The 15,398-nt window shown below is 49.0% G+C and overlaps 2 protein-coding genes across 6 annotated transcripts in view; one reads left to right on the forward strand and one right to left on the reverse strand.

Moving 5' to 3' along the window:
* Positions 1–12,898, forward strand: COG1 (component of oligomeric golgi complex 1). 3 transcript variants are annotated; one of them, XR_013445178.1, is made up of 14 exons: positions 1–344; positions 2,624–2,868; positions 3,019–3,200; positions 3,343–3,513; positions 5,612–5,768; positions 6,497–6,707; positions 7,082–7,873; positions 8,686–8,832; positions 9,295–9,456; positions 10,232–10,359; positions 10,825–10,933; positions 11,333–11,486; positions 11,565–11,643; positions 12,709–12,898. XR_013445178.1 is itself a non-coding variant. In XM_036079049.2 (14 exons), the coding sequence occupies exons 1-14, from the start codon at positions 30–32 to the stop codon at positions 12,844–12,846; spliced, it is 2,946 nt and encodes a 981-aa protein (XP_035934942.2). In that variant the 5' UTR covers positions 1–29; the 3' UTR covers positions 12,847–12,898. The 3 variants fall into 3 exon arrangements, 2 of the variants coding, with proteins under 2 accessions (XP_035934942.2, XP_077922141.1); XM_036079049.2 differs by having other exon boundaries at positions 11,377–11,486; XM_078066015.1 differs by lacking the exon at positions 1–344 and adding an exon at positions 588–1,736 and having other exon boundaries at positions 11,377–11,486.
* The window catches only part of VCF1 (VCP nuclear cofactor family member 1), a 20,006-nt gene continuing 16,360 nt past the window's right edge, over positions 11,753–15,398 (reverse strand). For 2 of the 3 annotated variants that reach the window (XM_036079063.2, XM_036079062.2), the window contains one exon: positions 11,753–14,139. In XM_036079063.2, the coding sequence (XP_035934956.1) occupies positions 13,906–14,139 (234 nt within the window). In that variant the 3' untranslated portion in view covers positions 11,753–13,905. The remainder of the gene's footprint in view (positions 14,140–15,398) is intronic. The other variant, XM_036079064.2, reaches the window with a different exon arrangement.

Raw genomic sequence — 15,398 nt, forward strand, 5'->3', positions numbered from 1 at the left:
TGACCCGTCGGGACGCTGACGGGTCCATCATGGCGGCCACGGCCGCCTCCCCCGCGCTGAAGCGGCTGGATCTGCGGGACCCCGGGGCGCTTTTCGAGACACATGGAGCGGAGGAAATCCGCGGGTTGGAGCGCCAGGTTCGGGCCGAGATCGAGCACAAGAAAGAGGAGCTGCGGCAAATGGTGGGCGAGCGGTACCGCGACCTGATCGAGGCGGCCGACACCATCGGCCAGATGCGCCGCTGCGCCGAGGGGCTGGTGGACGCCGTGAAGGCCACCGACCAGTACTGCGCCCGGCTCCGCCTCGCCGGCTCGGCCGCCCCCCGGCCGCCACGGGACCCGCAGGTCAGCCGCGCACTCCCGGTCCCGCCCCCCCCCCGTGGGACCCGCCCCCGGCCCTCCCGCGGCCGCCGGTCAGTCCTCGCCCCCCGGCGCGAGCCTCACCTGCCTCGGGGAAGAGCCTGCCGCCAATTTCTGGACTCCCTTCCTCGGGGGAGGACGCCGGCGGTCCTTTCGCTGGCTGCTGACCCGTCGTTCAGCAGCTCCCTTCAGGAGCCTTCCCTGACTTCCGGGCCCTGACTCCCTCACCTCTCGGGGCTTCGCTGGGCTCTCCCAAGTTTAGATGAAAACGCCAGGCGTCTCTCGCTAGACAGTTCGTCTCATTGCCTGTATGACGTTTCCTGACATTCTCAGAACACATTTCTCCCTTATTTTAACACCTTCCCCTCATATCGTTCATTCCTCATCCCAGTCTTTTCCCCACGCCAGTCCCAAGAATAACCTCCACAAACCCAAAGGGCTCTTCTACCTTTGGTGGAGTTGTTGAAGGACAGTACCAGCCATCAAGCCCCCTTCTTTCAATAGCGGAACGGTTTCATTTTAGGCAACTAAGGTTATTCTAATCAAGTTATCCTGTTTTTTTCCTCCAAACCCTAATGATTAGACCTGGTGTGGAAGGATTCAGCCCTAAATACATCCTAATACTGGAGCAGCATTTTGCATTCCTAAAGAAGGGGATGACTAAGTGAACGGGTAGGGAGGATGAGAAAGGTAAACCTGGAATTTGTTCTTAACGACCCCGGGGAAGAACCTTATAGGACATGGAAGAACTTGCAAAAGTACAATTTAGCTCCCGTTTGTAACTTTTTAATACAACCTGTGTTTTAGAAGAATCCGGATTAGTAGGCAGGGCTCACACAACACAACCACAGAAGATTGGAAATACTTTTTGAAATGAGAGACCTCATCCCTCTCCTCTGTACGCTGTGCATTTATACCTGCCTCCTCCTAGGTGGCCAGCCTTTCCTGTAACTGAGTCTTGCTTCATGGTTTATTAAAAAGCTAACTTGTACCGTGCCTGACTTTAGAAACGTATGTATTTTTTATACTTGTTATATCTGATTTATTCTCAGTCAGACCCACAAAAATTTGAGTGCCCTCTGTGTGTTCAGGCACAAAGAAACAGAAGCCCCCTAATTCCTGCTCTGAAAGAGCTTACAGTCTAGTCAAGGAATTAAATCCATGGAAAGTTGATGAGAAAAATGTGAATAATTCAGAATAACAGTAGAAAGCATTTTAGGATAATGTGTGATTGATTCCAAAATACTTACGTACATTTACCATAAGATTTCTGAAGGAAGTCACTTCAGGCTTGAGTCCTTCTCAGTAAGGAGGGGCCTTCATGACAGATGAGATTTGGAATATGGATCTGGAGTATGAAAAGACAATTAAAAACAGGTAATCAGTTTAATTAAAGCAGGAGTTCTCAACCTTGGTGCTTTTGACATTTGGGGCTGGATCATTCTTTGTTGTAGAGACTACCCTGTGCATTATAGGATGTTTATAAGCATCCCTGGCCTCAACCCACTAGACACCTGTAGGACCCTTCTTCCCCGTCCTGATGTCTCCAGATCAGAACCATGGGAAGGATATGAATCTCCTGGGAACTTGGGAGCAGAGTGGTGGTATGCTAAGATACATACAGAGGTCAGATGACTAAAATTTTTGGTAGGGAGATGAATTTAGTTTTGAACATACTGATTATGGAATGGCAGAGAAGCTTAGCAGGGCAATAGCAGAAAAGGCTCCAGTGGGACTCGGGAGTGGTGAGGACTAAAAAAGAGGTGGGAGTGGTGTTCTGCTAAGAGGTGATGCTGGAGGGTAGGAGTCTGGGAGTAGGAGGGTGGACTGAGATGGGGAGAGGCGTGAGAACTGCACCAGATGAAGATCTGATGGACGAGTAACAAAGAAGTCCATCAGGCACTCAAAGAAGCAGGTGGAAACGTAGGGAGGCTGAACATCAGAACAGGGAAGGAGAAAGCTCACTTGAGTGGTGGTCCGTAGGGCTCCATGCTGTGGAGACATCTCGAGGGTCATAGATAACCAGACTGAGATGACCAGATTAAGTTTGCATCTCCATATGACTGGGAGGACAATCCAGTGGGGCTGTCCAGCGCTCCTGACTCCAGTCATTCCACTACACCTAACTTGGAAACCTTGCCAAGTGGCATCAAATCGGGCATAATAAAAGCTTTGTACCCTGCAGTACCCCCACATTTCTCCCCAAGCCTGCCAGACACTGACCTTGCAGTGGTTCTGCGTTCGTTCCGTGCCTTTCCCTGCAGCCCCAGCAGCCGTCCCAGGAGAAGTTCTACAGCATGGCTGCCCAGATCAAGCTACTCTTAGAAATTCCCGAGAAGATCTGGAGCTCGATGGAGGCCTCCCAGTATCTCCACGCCACACAGCTCTACCTGCTCTGCTGCCACCTTCACAACCTGCTCCAGCTGGATTCTTCTAGTTCTCGCTACAGCCCCGTCCTCTCACGATTCCCCATACTCATCCGGCAGGTCGCAGCAGCCAGCCACTTCCGGTACGTAGATCCAGCATAAAGATCTGCTCTAGGGATGGCTGCGCTTCACCCTGACCGGTTTACGGAATGTGTCTTTTATCCTGATGTACCAGGGTTCTTCTTCCCAAGATGTAAAAAATTCCCCGTTGCTCTTTGTCATCATCTTTCTAGGTCAACTATTCTGCATGAAAGTAAGATGCTGCTCAAAGGCCAAGCCGTGTCTGACCAAGCTGTAGCGGAGGCCCTGTGCTCCATAATGCTCTTAGAAGAGAGTTCTCCTCGCCAAGCCCTAACAGACTTCCTGTTGGCCAGAAAGGCAGCTATTCAGAAACTTCTCGACCAGCCGCACCATGGTAGGTTTGGCTTCTTTCCAAAATATGGTCCTTAAGAGAATGGAGAAGGGGGAGCCAAGGGAGACTGAAGCACCTGGAGTGTTCTCTTGTTTCTGACTTTACTGAAGGAAACTGTTTACAGGAGGATGGTTTCTTCTCGTAGGTACCAGCATCAAGGCCCAGGTTTGCTCATTAGTGGAGCTGCTGGCCACCACTTTGAACCAAGCTCACGCTCTTTTCTACACTTTACCAGAAGGTCAGCTGCCAGATCCATCCCTGCCGTGTGGCTTGCTCTTCTCAACTCTGGAGACCATCACAGGCCAGCATCCTACCGGTGAGCTCTTAGCCAGCCTTTCTTACTTTCAGATTATTCAGCTGTTATTTACTGAGCACCTGCCACCTGCCTGCTACGGTGCTGGTCTCTGGGGATACAGCAGTGCCCTGGACAAATAGGGACCCCACCTTCGTGGAGGTCATGGTCTAAGGGTAGAGGCAAATACTGAACTCACAAATACATACATATCTATTGAAAAACAACAGTGGCAACTACTATAAAGGCAAAGTACAGGTTGACTTGGGAGCATTGAAAGGAGGGACCTCACCAGTGAGGCTTTCCCTGGAGAATGATATTTAAACTGAAACCTGAAAGTTCGGTAAGAGTTAGGCAGGTGAGGAAGGCAAGGAAAAGAGTTCCAGGCAAAGGGGATGGGATGTGCGAAGGTCTTGAGGCAAGGAAGATGTTAGTATATTTGAGAAACTAAAAGCAAGCAGGTGAGGCTAAGGGGTATTGGGTGGAGGAAGAGCAGCATGAGAAGAGAGATAGCCAGTCTATTAGATGTGACCAGATAATGTAGAGCTGTGCGGACCAGGCTAGGGAGTTTGGACTTTATCCAGAGAACAATGGATAGTCTTCTAGGACCTTCCAGGCTTGTTCGTCCTTCTGTTATATGTTCCCATACATCCTGTGCTTTTATTTAATAGCATTTATCCTAATTGGAATTAAATACAATTGGCTTTTATGTGGCAGTGGATCTTCATGGGGTCTGGAGTGGATGTTGAGAGCTCACTTGGGAGGCTGTCATCATGACCTAGGTGGCAGACGATGGGGGCTAACTGGACAACTTGGACATCTGTTTAGCAGGGGATTTGGTATTGGTGGGGAGGGTATAGGAAGGAGGTGTCCAGGTTTACTAGAAAAGCAGCTGGTTTGAAAGGGCTGATAATGAGTTCGCTCTTGAAAATATTGCTTTGGAGACGATTGAGCCCTTGGAACAGGAATGTGGAGTGAGCAGGTGACTGTGGGTCCAGAACAGGCAGTGAGAGGTCTGGCTGGAGACACACATCTGTGCATGTGGCTGTTGTCTGAAGCCATGGGGATGGGGGACATCATCAGGAAGAAGAGAGGATGGCAGAGGACTGTGCCTCAGGGGACTCCAGAACTCAGGGGTCAAGCGGAGGAGACACAGTCCCAAAGGTAGAAGAGAAACAGGTAGAACGTGGGGACAGCCACCTGGTCATTTTCGGAGAGAGAGATGTATGATGTAGCCTCTTCTTTTTTTTTTTTTTTTTTTAAGATTTTATTTATTTATTTGACAGAGACACAGCGAGAGAGGGAACACAAGCAGGGGGAGTGGGAGAGGGAGAAGCAGGCTCCCCGCTGAGCAGGGAGCCCGATGCGGGGCTCGATCCCAGGACCCTGGAATCATGACCTGAGCCGAAGGCAGACACCTAACAACTAAGCCACCCAGGCGCCCCTATGTAGCCTCTTCTTGGGCTTATTTATCTTTCAACGAGGGTGCCACTCCCTTATGCTCTGGCTTTCTTCTAGGTGCTTCCACTTAATGATTTACCCCCCTCGTGAAAGGTGAGTACGGGCTAATGTGTCATGGCTCTGGACAACAAGTGCAAGTGACCTTAGAAGGACCCCTGTGTTTCGAGCTCCGGAGGGTGCTCACGTGCAGAACACGGTGAATGGGCCTCCCAGAGTCACCCCACAGATGCCTGTGTCCTTCTTGGGAGGTCACCTCTGAAGAGCTACAATTCACTGATCAGGATGAGTGGTCTTTCATTCTTTCCTTAGCTCTTCCAGGTTGGTCGGAGGATGGTGAGGAAAAGGAAACTGTCACCTTTTACTTTGTGACAACGTCGAGGGCCGCACAAGGCTCAGTACTGCTTTCTCTCCCTGCCCCGCCCCCACTCCCTTCCTCCCTGTCCTTCGCCTTCTCTACCAACGTGGTGCCCAGAGTTGGCACGAAGCTGCCAGCTCCCCGATGGGCGTACAGTCTATACTTTCCCTTTCCCCCTGTCTCGGGGGTCCAGTCTGACCTGCCCAGGAGAAGACCAGATGATTTTTGGAGGTTGCTTCTAGGTCCATTTTTTAATATGCCTTTCAAAGGATGGCCCTGATTACTTGTCACTTGGCCTTCTCTTAGGAAAGGGCGCCGGTGTTCTGCAAGAGGAGATGAAGCTCTGCAGCTGGTTCAAACACCTGCCGGCGTCCATCGTCCAGTTCCAGCCGGCTCTCCGAACCCTGGCCCAGCCCATCAGCCAGGAGTACCTGAAAGACACGCTGCAGAAATGGATCCACATGTAAGTAGCCAGAACTTTCCTGAGGTGGGCAGGGACCACCTGTGTAGCCACACCAGGGCCAATGAGGGCCACTGAGGAAGAAGGGAGAAGCCTCATCTTCTGGATGATGCTCTGCCTGCTGCCCACTGGGTCATGCCAGGCACTTGCTCAGCCACTGGTCACTGCCTTCGTGGCAGGTTAGCCCCCACTGTGGGAGAACCAAAAGGGAATTCGCCTTTCAAAATATTACCTACAGGATTTAAAATTCTGTGTAAGAGTTCTGCCACTCCTAAGCTTTTATTTAATGCAGTGGTTTTTGAAGCCATTCTAGGGGGCTCTAGCCTTCCTTCCAGATAGATACCTCAGGGAGGCAAGGGTAGGCCCCACCCCCCCATGTAGCCGGAAATGCTGTTTATACATATTTATAAAAACTCCGAGAGATATAAATATTTATATTGGGACCCAGGTAAGAGGTTTTCAAATGGAGTGCTGCTGTTTTTCTTTTTTTTTTTTTTTTTAAGATTTTATTTATTTATTCATAAGAGACAGAGAGAGAGAGGCAGAGGGAGAAGCAGGCTCCCCGCTGAGCAGGGAGCCTGATGTGGGACTCGATCCCAGGACCCTGGGATCATGACCTGAGCTGAAGGCAGACGCTTAACCATCTGAGCCACCCAGGTGCCCTGTTTTTCTTAATAAAGGTGTGAAAACCATGAATCTAATAAGGCCCAAGAGAAATGATTTTGTTGCAGGTGTAATGAAGACATTAAAAATGGGATCACCAACCTGCTTATGTACGTGAAGAGCATGAAAGGTCTCGCAGGGATCCGCGATGCCATGTGGGAATTACTTACGAATGAATCCACCAATCACAGCTGGGATGTGATATGTCAGCGGCTTCTGGAGAAGCCTCTCTTGTTCTGGGAAGATCTGATGCAGCAGCTGTTCCTTGACCGATTACAGGTGAGGAGATCACATGGTCCAGTTATTTTCTGGCCAATCCTAGCATGGTCTTTTGACTGTCTGGGGGGACTTCTGTCACTGCTGAGTGTACTCTTTCTCTCCTGACTGACTCAGGGATGGCTCTTCTGGAGAATGAGCCCTAGACATGAGCAGAGATCCAGACTCTGGTGCAGAAAGAGACCAGGCCTCTGTCACGTGGTCGAGAACGTGTCTGTGGCCATCAGTGACGACTCTGTTCTCTGCTAACACCATGCCATCCTCCTGAGCATCCTGGAGAACACGCAGAGTGCCAGGATGGACTGCCACTTGGGGTTGTTGCTTTCAGATTTCCTGACAGGAGTCTTGACTGGAACTCTTCTCTTGCTTCCTTTCAGACATTGACAAAAGAAGGCTTTGACTCCATCTCCACCAGCTCTAAGGAACTGCTCATTTCAGCCCTGCAGGAGCTTGAGAGCAACACTAGCAACTCCACTTCAAATAAGCACCTCCACTTTGAGCACAACATGTCTCTCTTCCTCTGGTCCGAGAGCCCCCAGGACCTGCCTCCCGACGCCGCCTGGGTCAGCGTGGCGCACCGGGGGCATTTTGCTGCCAGTGGGCTCTCCATGAAAGCACAGGCCGTTAGCCCTTGTGTCCAGAACTTCTGCTCTGCCCTAGATTCTAAACTGAAGGTGAAGCTGGAGGACCTCCTGGCTTACCTTCCCTCTGCTGACACGTCCCTGCCCAAGGACGTCTCCCCTGTGCCAGCCCAGAGCCGTGCCTTTGACAGGTATGCGGATGCCGGGACTGTGCGGGAGACGCTGCAGACTCACTCGGTGGCGTGCATCAGGCACATCACAGACCACGTCCGGGCAGAGCTGCAGAGCATCGAACAGGTTGTGCAGGGGCAGCAGGACGTCCTCAGTGGTGGCAAGTTGCATTCAGTCCTTTTCATGGCCAGACTCTGCCAATCTCTGGGAGAACTGTGTCCCCACCTGAAGCAGTGCATCTTGGGAAAGTCGGGAAGCTCCGAGAGACCAGCAAGGGATCCCAGGGCTCTGAAAAAACAGGGAAAGGGGAAAACGCGGGAAATAATTCCTATGCAGGCGAAATGGCAGGAAGTTAAGGAACTCCTCCTCCAGCAGAGCGTGATGGGCTACCGAGTCTGGAGCTCAGCAGTTGTGAAGGTGAGTGACAAGCACACAGTCTGCCCGTGCTCACCGCACAACCCCATCCTGGCTCCTTTCCATCATGTTCCAGGCTGGCCAACCTCAGAGAGGTCTTGTCTTGTCTGTCTTTTTTTTTTCCCAAGAAAAATTTAATAAAACTTGTTTTATTTTTTATCTCTATTATGTACTTGTAAGTATCAAACTAGTGAGAATGTCAGTTGTAACAAGGCATATCTTTCTGGTCTATGTCTATTAATTTTTTTTGCATTTGTTTTCTTTAATTCAATTAATTAACATATAATGTATTATTGGTTTCAGAGGTACAGGTCTGTGATTTATCAGTCATAGACTACCCAGTGCTCATTACATCACATGCTCAGGGAGGTCTTTTCATAGCAAGGGAATAACAGTTCTTGTTTCATGCAGTTACTTTCACTTCTCTGCGATAGTGAGCGCAAATGTAAAAATTTTTCCATTCAAATGTTTAGCCTAGATTTTATAGACACAAACTCTGGGTTTTTGTCTTTCCATCTGATAAGAATGAAAGACCTCCCTGGACAAGGGTCTAGATTTCCTGCTCTTCCACCCGGATGTCATATTCCCTGCAGTCTCCCCTGGTGTCTTAAGAGGTGGCCCTGGACGTTTGTAAGGTAGTTACAACAAAATTCCCGTGGCTGACATGGGTAATTAGCCCAAGAAAAGTGATGTTTCCACTTGCCACCCCGCACGTGACCGACGTAGCAGAAGGTGCGCTCAAGATTACTCAAGTGGTTTGAAACACTCTCTAAAGGAACTAAGTGGCCTATTGGATATTTGCTTTTTATTACCAGGTTTTGGCTCATGGATTCACCCAGTCGTTAGTTTTAGATGACGCCGGCTCAGTGCTGGCCACAGCCACCAGCTGGGATGAGCTAGAAATCCAAGAGGAAGCAGAGTCTGGCAGCAGCGTCACGTCCACAATCCGACTCCCCATACAGGTGAGCAGGTGCCCCCAGGAGAGTGCCTGTGGGCTGGACCGAGCCAAACAGCCCACTCTGCAGAGAGGAAAAAGATAGGAAAATCAGCCAACATACAGCTTCCGAGGAAGAGCCAAACTGGTGTTGATAACTTTCTACCATGGGGGTAGACATAGGGCTGAGTAAGTAGGAGACTGTTCGAGAAGTCAGCTAATGATTGTTTTCTGTGCAGCCTGGGCTCTGCTCATTGGAGAGCTGCTCTCCCCAAAGTGAAAACAGCATAACGCATAGTGCCACCTGCCAAGTCAGCCCCCAGCCACCAAACCAGTGACAGCTATGGTCACTTTCATCTATTAACTGGCCTGCTGGAAGGGGCTGCCTGGGGAGGTCCAGGTCCTGGTGCATGAGCCTAGTAAGGATATATGGACCCGCTTCTCACTCAGTCGGCACAAGTCGCTGACTCAACATCCTTTGTTCTCTTAGCCATCCTGGTATGTCCAGTCCTTCCTGTTTAGCCTCTGCCAGGAAATTAATCGGGTTGGAGGCCACGCTTTGCCAAAAGTGACGCTGCAGGAGATGCTGAGAAGCTGTATGGTCCAAGTGGTGGCTGCTTATGAGAAACTTGCAGAAGGAAAACAGGTGAAGGTAGGTGTTTGAATTTTTTCCCACTAAAAACAGAAATAAAAACCTGAGGTTTTTTTCTCGGGTTTGGGCATTTCCCAGCAAGGATGCCAAGTGTCTGCCCTCAGTGCCGGCTAAGTGGTAGTGGCGTCCCGCTCTGCGAGTTCATCATGCCCCCTCTCGAGGATCAAGCAGGTCTGCACTAAAGGGCAGTTCGGCAGGAAGGGAAAAAGGCCTGGCGTCCGACCCCAGCACTGCCACGTGCGTGGTACGGCTTTGGGCAAATCACGAAGCTCTCTCTGTTTCTCCGGGGTCAAGTGTGGTCCCTTGGAGAACTGCTTGGGAGGAGTGGGGGGTGACCATGCCCAGGGCGGCATGTGGCACACAGAGGCTGAGGGAGCTCCTGTCTCCCAGCCCCCCACCGCCCTCGCCCCTTCCCCGAAGTGTTTTGCCCTTGGTGGGTGTTCCCATTTCATCAGTGACATATTTAAGACAGGACCACCTCCTGATTTGGGAAAGAATTCAGGGAAGTGTCCTGAGCTTCCTCAAAATGACTCTCCTTCATGCGAGGAGCTTTTCTTCTTCTAAAAGGGCAGTCTGCAGCACCCGAGGCCTTTGTTTGAAGGTTTTTAGTTTGGTTTAAGACCAAGTTTTGAATATAACTCGTTGTGACATCAAACAGTCCTTGTTGAGTATACAAGGTGCTGCTTCGGAAGCAACAAGCTGTATCTCAGCCAAACAGTAAGCTGTTTAACAAATCCTCTCCCTTCATGGGTGCGGACGGGACATGCGTTTACAGAAAGAAGGTGCCTTCCCGATGACCCAGAATCGGGCCCTGCAGCTGCTTTATGATCTGCGTTATCTCAGCATTGTTCTGACAGCCCGGGGTGAGGAGGTGAAAAGTGGCCGCAGCAAACAGGACTCCAGGTATGCTCACCCCAGCGGGCTCTCCCAGGGCCGCCTCTGCCGAGGGCACACAGCGCCTTTCCAGAAAGCCACCAAGAGATAGCCTCTCGTTGTGCACTAGCTGTTAGCTTTAACCAGGAAGTGCTCACATTACCAGCTAGATCAATAATGGCCACCTGTTGGATAAATGCCATGGTCAAGTGTGGTAGGTGGACTCTCATTCCACTCTCTTCTGAGTCCACCTATCTTGGGTTTAATTTGAGCCTCTGGCGCTGTCCCTGACAACATGAGGAAGGAAAGGACTTCGCTCAGAAATCTTAGCTGGTTAAAACTCTTGAGGATTACGTAAGCACCACGGGCAGTGACAAGTGGTACCAAGCCAGCAAGTAAGAATAAATCCAAATATGGGGTTTCTTTAGCATTGGAATGCCGTAAGGTTGGTTTTTGACCTAAAAAATGTGGAGAATAATCATAATTCTTTTTCAGAATTGAGAAAGTGGCTGACTATCTGGAAGCACTCATTGACCCATTTGACCTGGATGTTTTCACACCACACCTCAACAGCAACCTTAATCGCCTGGTGCAACGAACTTCTGTAAGTCATGTGAGAAATGTGCTCAGGGTGAACGCAGGGCCACAGGCTCAAATGACAAGGTAAACCCGCTCCAGCACTTAATACTCTAGGAGGCAGTTGGGAGGAAGGTGGGATGCAAATAGCTCAGTTTAGTTGTAAGGGCCGAAAGAGGATTAGATAAAATCTCACTCCGGAGGCAACCGTGATCACACCCCTCTAGTTGTAGATAAGGATGATTAAGGGATTAAGGTTTTATCAAGGCCTCAGAAAGAGGAATAAAACAAAAGAGCGCCGTGACTCTGAGATTCTGACCTGTGGGCAATGAATAAGGTAATTCTGAAGCATAAACACGCTGCAAGGAACATTCCCCCAAAGGATGGTGAGAAACAAGTAAACGGATTTTCTCTTTTAACCTGACAGGGACAAACCCAGCCTGTCACTGTGCCCTGTTTCCTGTCTGCCAGGTTCTATTTGGATTGGTCACTGGAACAGAGAATCATTTCACCCCCAGGAGCTGCACATTCAACTCCCAAGAACCCCATAACATACTGCCCCTGGCGTCGAGTCAGATCAGGTAAGGATTCTAAGGTGCTTTTGCTGGGCCCCGGAGCTTCCTGTTCATGCCACTAACACTCTTCATCTGGTCTTGGAGGTTTGGACTTCTTCCCCTGAGCATGACAACTACCCGAAAGGCCAAATCAACCAGCAGAAGCATCGAAACAAAAGCCCAGGTTAGTGCAGAGAGCAGGGGGTGCACCCGGATGGATCCTGTCCCCGTCTGCCACCAAACCACCCAATTAGCTCCCCTTTAAATAACCGATAAAGAACCAAATGACAAAATGCACTAATGCTGCTTTTAATGGCGGCGCAATATAGAAGTACAAGGTTTCACTAGCTTGAGCTGAGAGGAGTTTTAAAAGATGCCCATTTACACTATCAAGTAGCCTCATAATAGAAACGTTATCTCAGGCTGCCAAGGCTGTAGAAAACAAGCAGGACAGGACGGAGACTATTTCTTGTTATTCGTAGGGTGGAAGAGTTAACCACTTAACCCAGCACGACGATTGTACTTGTTTGGAAAAAAAACTTTTGTTCTGGTGGTGGTTTCATCTTCCATTTCTTGCAGTTGGGTGGGAAATAAAAGGGAATTTGCTTCCTCAAGTTTGACATTTTCTTGTTAATACACGTTTTATTTCAGTCGACTGCCATCCATTAAGCCCGCAGGAGTCCTCCTGGGTATTTCTGAGTTGTGTTGTGTACGTGTGTGCTTGAGCCCCAACAGCTTGTCTCCTTACAGCATTTAGTTCTGTTTGCTTTCTTGGTGGACAAAATATTATTAGCAACGTGTCCTTTCCACCTTCCCTGCCATCAAACCCAGTAAGACCAAAATTCTTAAACCTCTGGTTGTACACCGTGGGAGGCGGCAGTGAAAAGCACAGGCTCCCACACAGGCCCTCCCCTCCGCAGGCTGGGACTCTGAATCTCTACTTCAAGTAACTGACCTGTAAGTTCTGTCCGTAGGAGAGGCTCAGACCGCGGAAAGGAGGTACCTATGTTTACCCTTTTCCTAGGATAGTCCTCATCTTCAAATGTTAGTTCTGTCCCATAAGAAGATCTCATCTTGTCCCCTATGTCTTTTGCCAGTGTTGACAAAGGGCAGAGTCCCCTGACTAGAGCTATCCGTGCTTCTGAGATCTGCTTGTGTGTGCCGTGCGGACTCCGCATGCCGTGGCGGGTGTGAGCAGGCAGGAGGGTCTGGGTAGACTCTAAGGCACTTTCCTCTACATGCATGGCAGGTTGTCCCCCCGGCACTCTCCCGAGCAGGTGACCCAACGCAGCCTGGCTCCTTGTTCCGACAGCTGGTCAGTGAGGAAGAAGACGCGTCCACGCCTTCGTTATTCAAGCTAGGTTGGCTCTCTAGTATGACTAAATAACACGGGAACATATCCGTCTCTCTCTAAATAAATACTACATCATTTCTGCTAATGTTGCCTCTGCTTGTTTGTTTCTAAGCCACCAGTCTTTCCAGTTTCAGCGGTGGAATGTGGGCCCCCAGTTACTGTTAGGGTTTCCTTTAAGCATACAGTGAATCCTTGTCCAACGGTTTCACAATACTTGTGACTTTAGACAGCAGTTCAGATAGCTTATACTCGGTCAGCATTCCTCAGCGCCTTAATTCTTGAACCCCAAGGCGGATTCCCGGCGAGATCACGGAAGCTGCTGATAGAACAAGTCTATGAGTGAGACAAAGGTCATTACGTACTTCTCTACTGTCAGAACTGTGCCGTGTTTCCTACTAAGTCTGAGATGGAGGCTTTGGAGGAGTAACGGTAGCGGAAGTGAGCTGGGTATACAAGTGTGAAAGACATTCTCTCTGGAAATACAAATATATAACAGAGAGAAGACAATTAGCAAGGCTGCTTCACTGACACAGTCTAACTTGGATCTGATTGTTCTCCTGTTAGAGGAGAGAGTACTTTCAACAGGACATCTACATACTAAGAGGTAGTATGGCAATTAATTTCAGTGCAAGACTGAATCAAGCTTTCTATATTTTGGAAAACAACTTAGGTTTTTTCATGGAAACTAGATACTCTTTACTAGTTTATTGAATTTAAAAAATTGAAGATCCCGCATTTTTAAAAGGCCTTTTTACATAAAGTAGAATTTCTAATTGACAGATTTGGAAATCAGTCTGAACTGGACAAACTATGGATTCAACACGCAGATGAGATTTCCTCATACCATTACCTCGACATGGATTTGATACCCACCCTCAAAAGAATCCTATAAAAAATTGCTTCAAAGCCCCTTTGAAATTGCAATAGTGCAGCAAAACCACAAGTAAACAACTGCCTGTCAACCTGTTATTTCAAATATAGACTGAAAAGCCAACAGGCATATTTTTGTGCAATTTTTTAAAACATCGTAAGTTGAACTATCAAATCTGCACAGCGCTGTCCCTTCACAGAAGGCAAGAAACTGGCGGCACATCATGTCGGAGGCCGTCCTCGGTGCTGCAGGCTATGGAAGTGGGCCTCCTTCAGGGTCTGGTTGATGTGGAAGTAAGGGCCCTGGCACAGTGCAGACTGCTCGGGAACAGGCTGAGGGGTGTTAGGGCCGGAGCCGGCCGCCACGTGGTTCAAGCTGCTCTCCGGCCCGCTGGCCCGGTCCGGGCTGTTGATGCTGCTGCCGCCGCTGCTCCCGCCGCTGTCGCTGCTCGAAGACTGGAAGGGAAAAGAGACAGGGTCGCGATTAGGCAGTTTGCTCTCTTAAGAACTTCACTGTGGTTTCATGTACAAGACCCCACGTAAGAGCATTCTTCCCATTGGCCTTGAGGAAGACCGGCATCAGAACGTCCAGTGAGTGGGCTTTGCAACTTTACAAAGTACGTTCACCTGAGACATTTCATTCCATGCTCATGACTGCCACGGCAGGTTGAGCGGGATTCTGATCCCCAGCGCCTCCCCGAGGAGCGGCAGGGTCCAGGTTCAGGCCTTCTGACCGCTACGCCCTTCAACTACATTCTAATTCCTTTACACATCTTCTCTACCTGCTTTCATCGTTCATTCCAGTAATTTCCAAATAATCACAGGAGGAAGTTTTCAGCCTCCAAGGGAAAGTATCAATCACGGGTACAGGGTGTAAGTGTCATTAACACATAAAATGGCTTCTGGCCACAAGTTTTAAAAAATCTGTGGCAATTTCATAGTTCTCACCTCATGGACACAAAATCGTATTCTCTGAGTGCAGAACACGTATCTTGCAAGAGTACAACATACTTCTTATCAAGTTACATTAGCAATTTTGCAGTTTGATCTATGTGTGTGCACAAGTGTGCCTAATTTTTTTTTAATGTAACAAATATGATTTGGTGTCTTAGTTGCCTTGAAGAAGCTACTCAGAGATCCCTAAGAACTAGGGTTCTCAAAAGGGAAGGCAATGGTAAGAATCCATTTCAGAATTATGGTATTTTACAATTTAAGTATTGCATTTCAAATAAATGAGCAGTACCCTTCCTCCATTCACAACTCAACCCAGTACCGTACTGCAAAGAATCAATGCATGAGAAAGTTAGAATTCTAGTAATTAACAATCTGGTGTATACTTTTCTTAACTTCGCCCTCTGATCTAATTCATGCTCCCTTACACAAAGACATTTGTTTCAAAGTCTGTATACAACTATGTAAAATCTACACGTAAGAAAAAAGACTGGAAAAAAATCTGGCCATAGTAGTTATGTTAAAAGTGGAGGGATTAGGGCGCCTGGGTGGCTCAGTTGTTAAGCGTCTGCCTTCGGCTCAGGTCATGATCCCAGGGTCCTGGGATCGAGTCCCACATCGGGCTCCCTCCTCGAGGGGAGGACTGCTTCTCCCTCTCCCACTCCCGCTGCTTGTGTTCCTGCTCTCGCTGTGTCTCTCTCTGTCAAATAAATAAATAAAATCTTTAAATAAATAAATAAATAAATAAAAATGGAGGGATTAAG

This window comes from Halichoerus grypus, chromosome 2, assembly GCF_964656455.1.
Source record: "Halichoerus grypus chromosome 2, mHalGry1.hap1.1, whole genome shotgun sequence".
NCBI lineage: Eukaryota > Metazoa > Chordata > Mammalia > Carnivora > Phocidae > Halichoerus > Halichoerus grypus.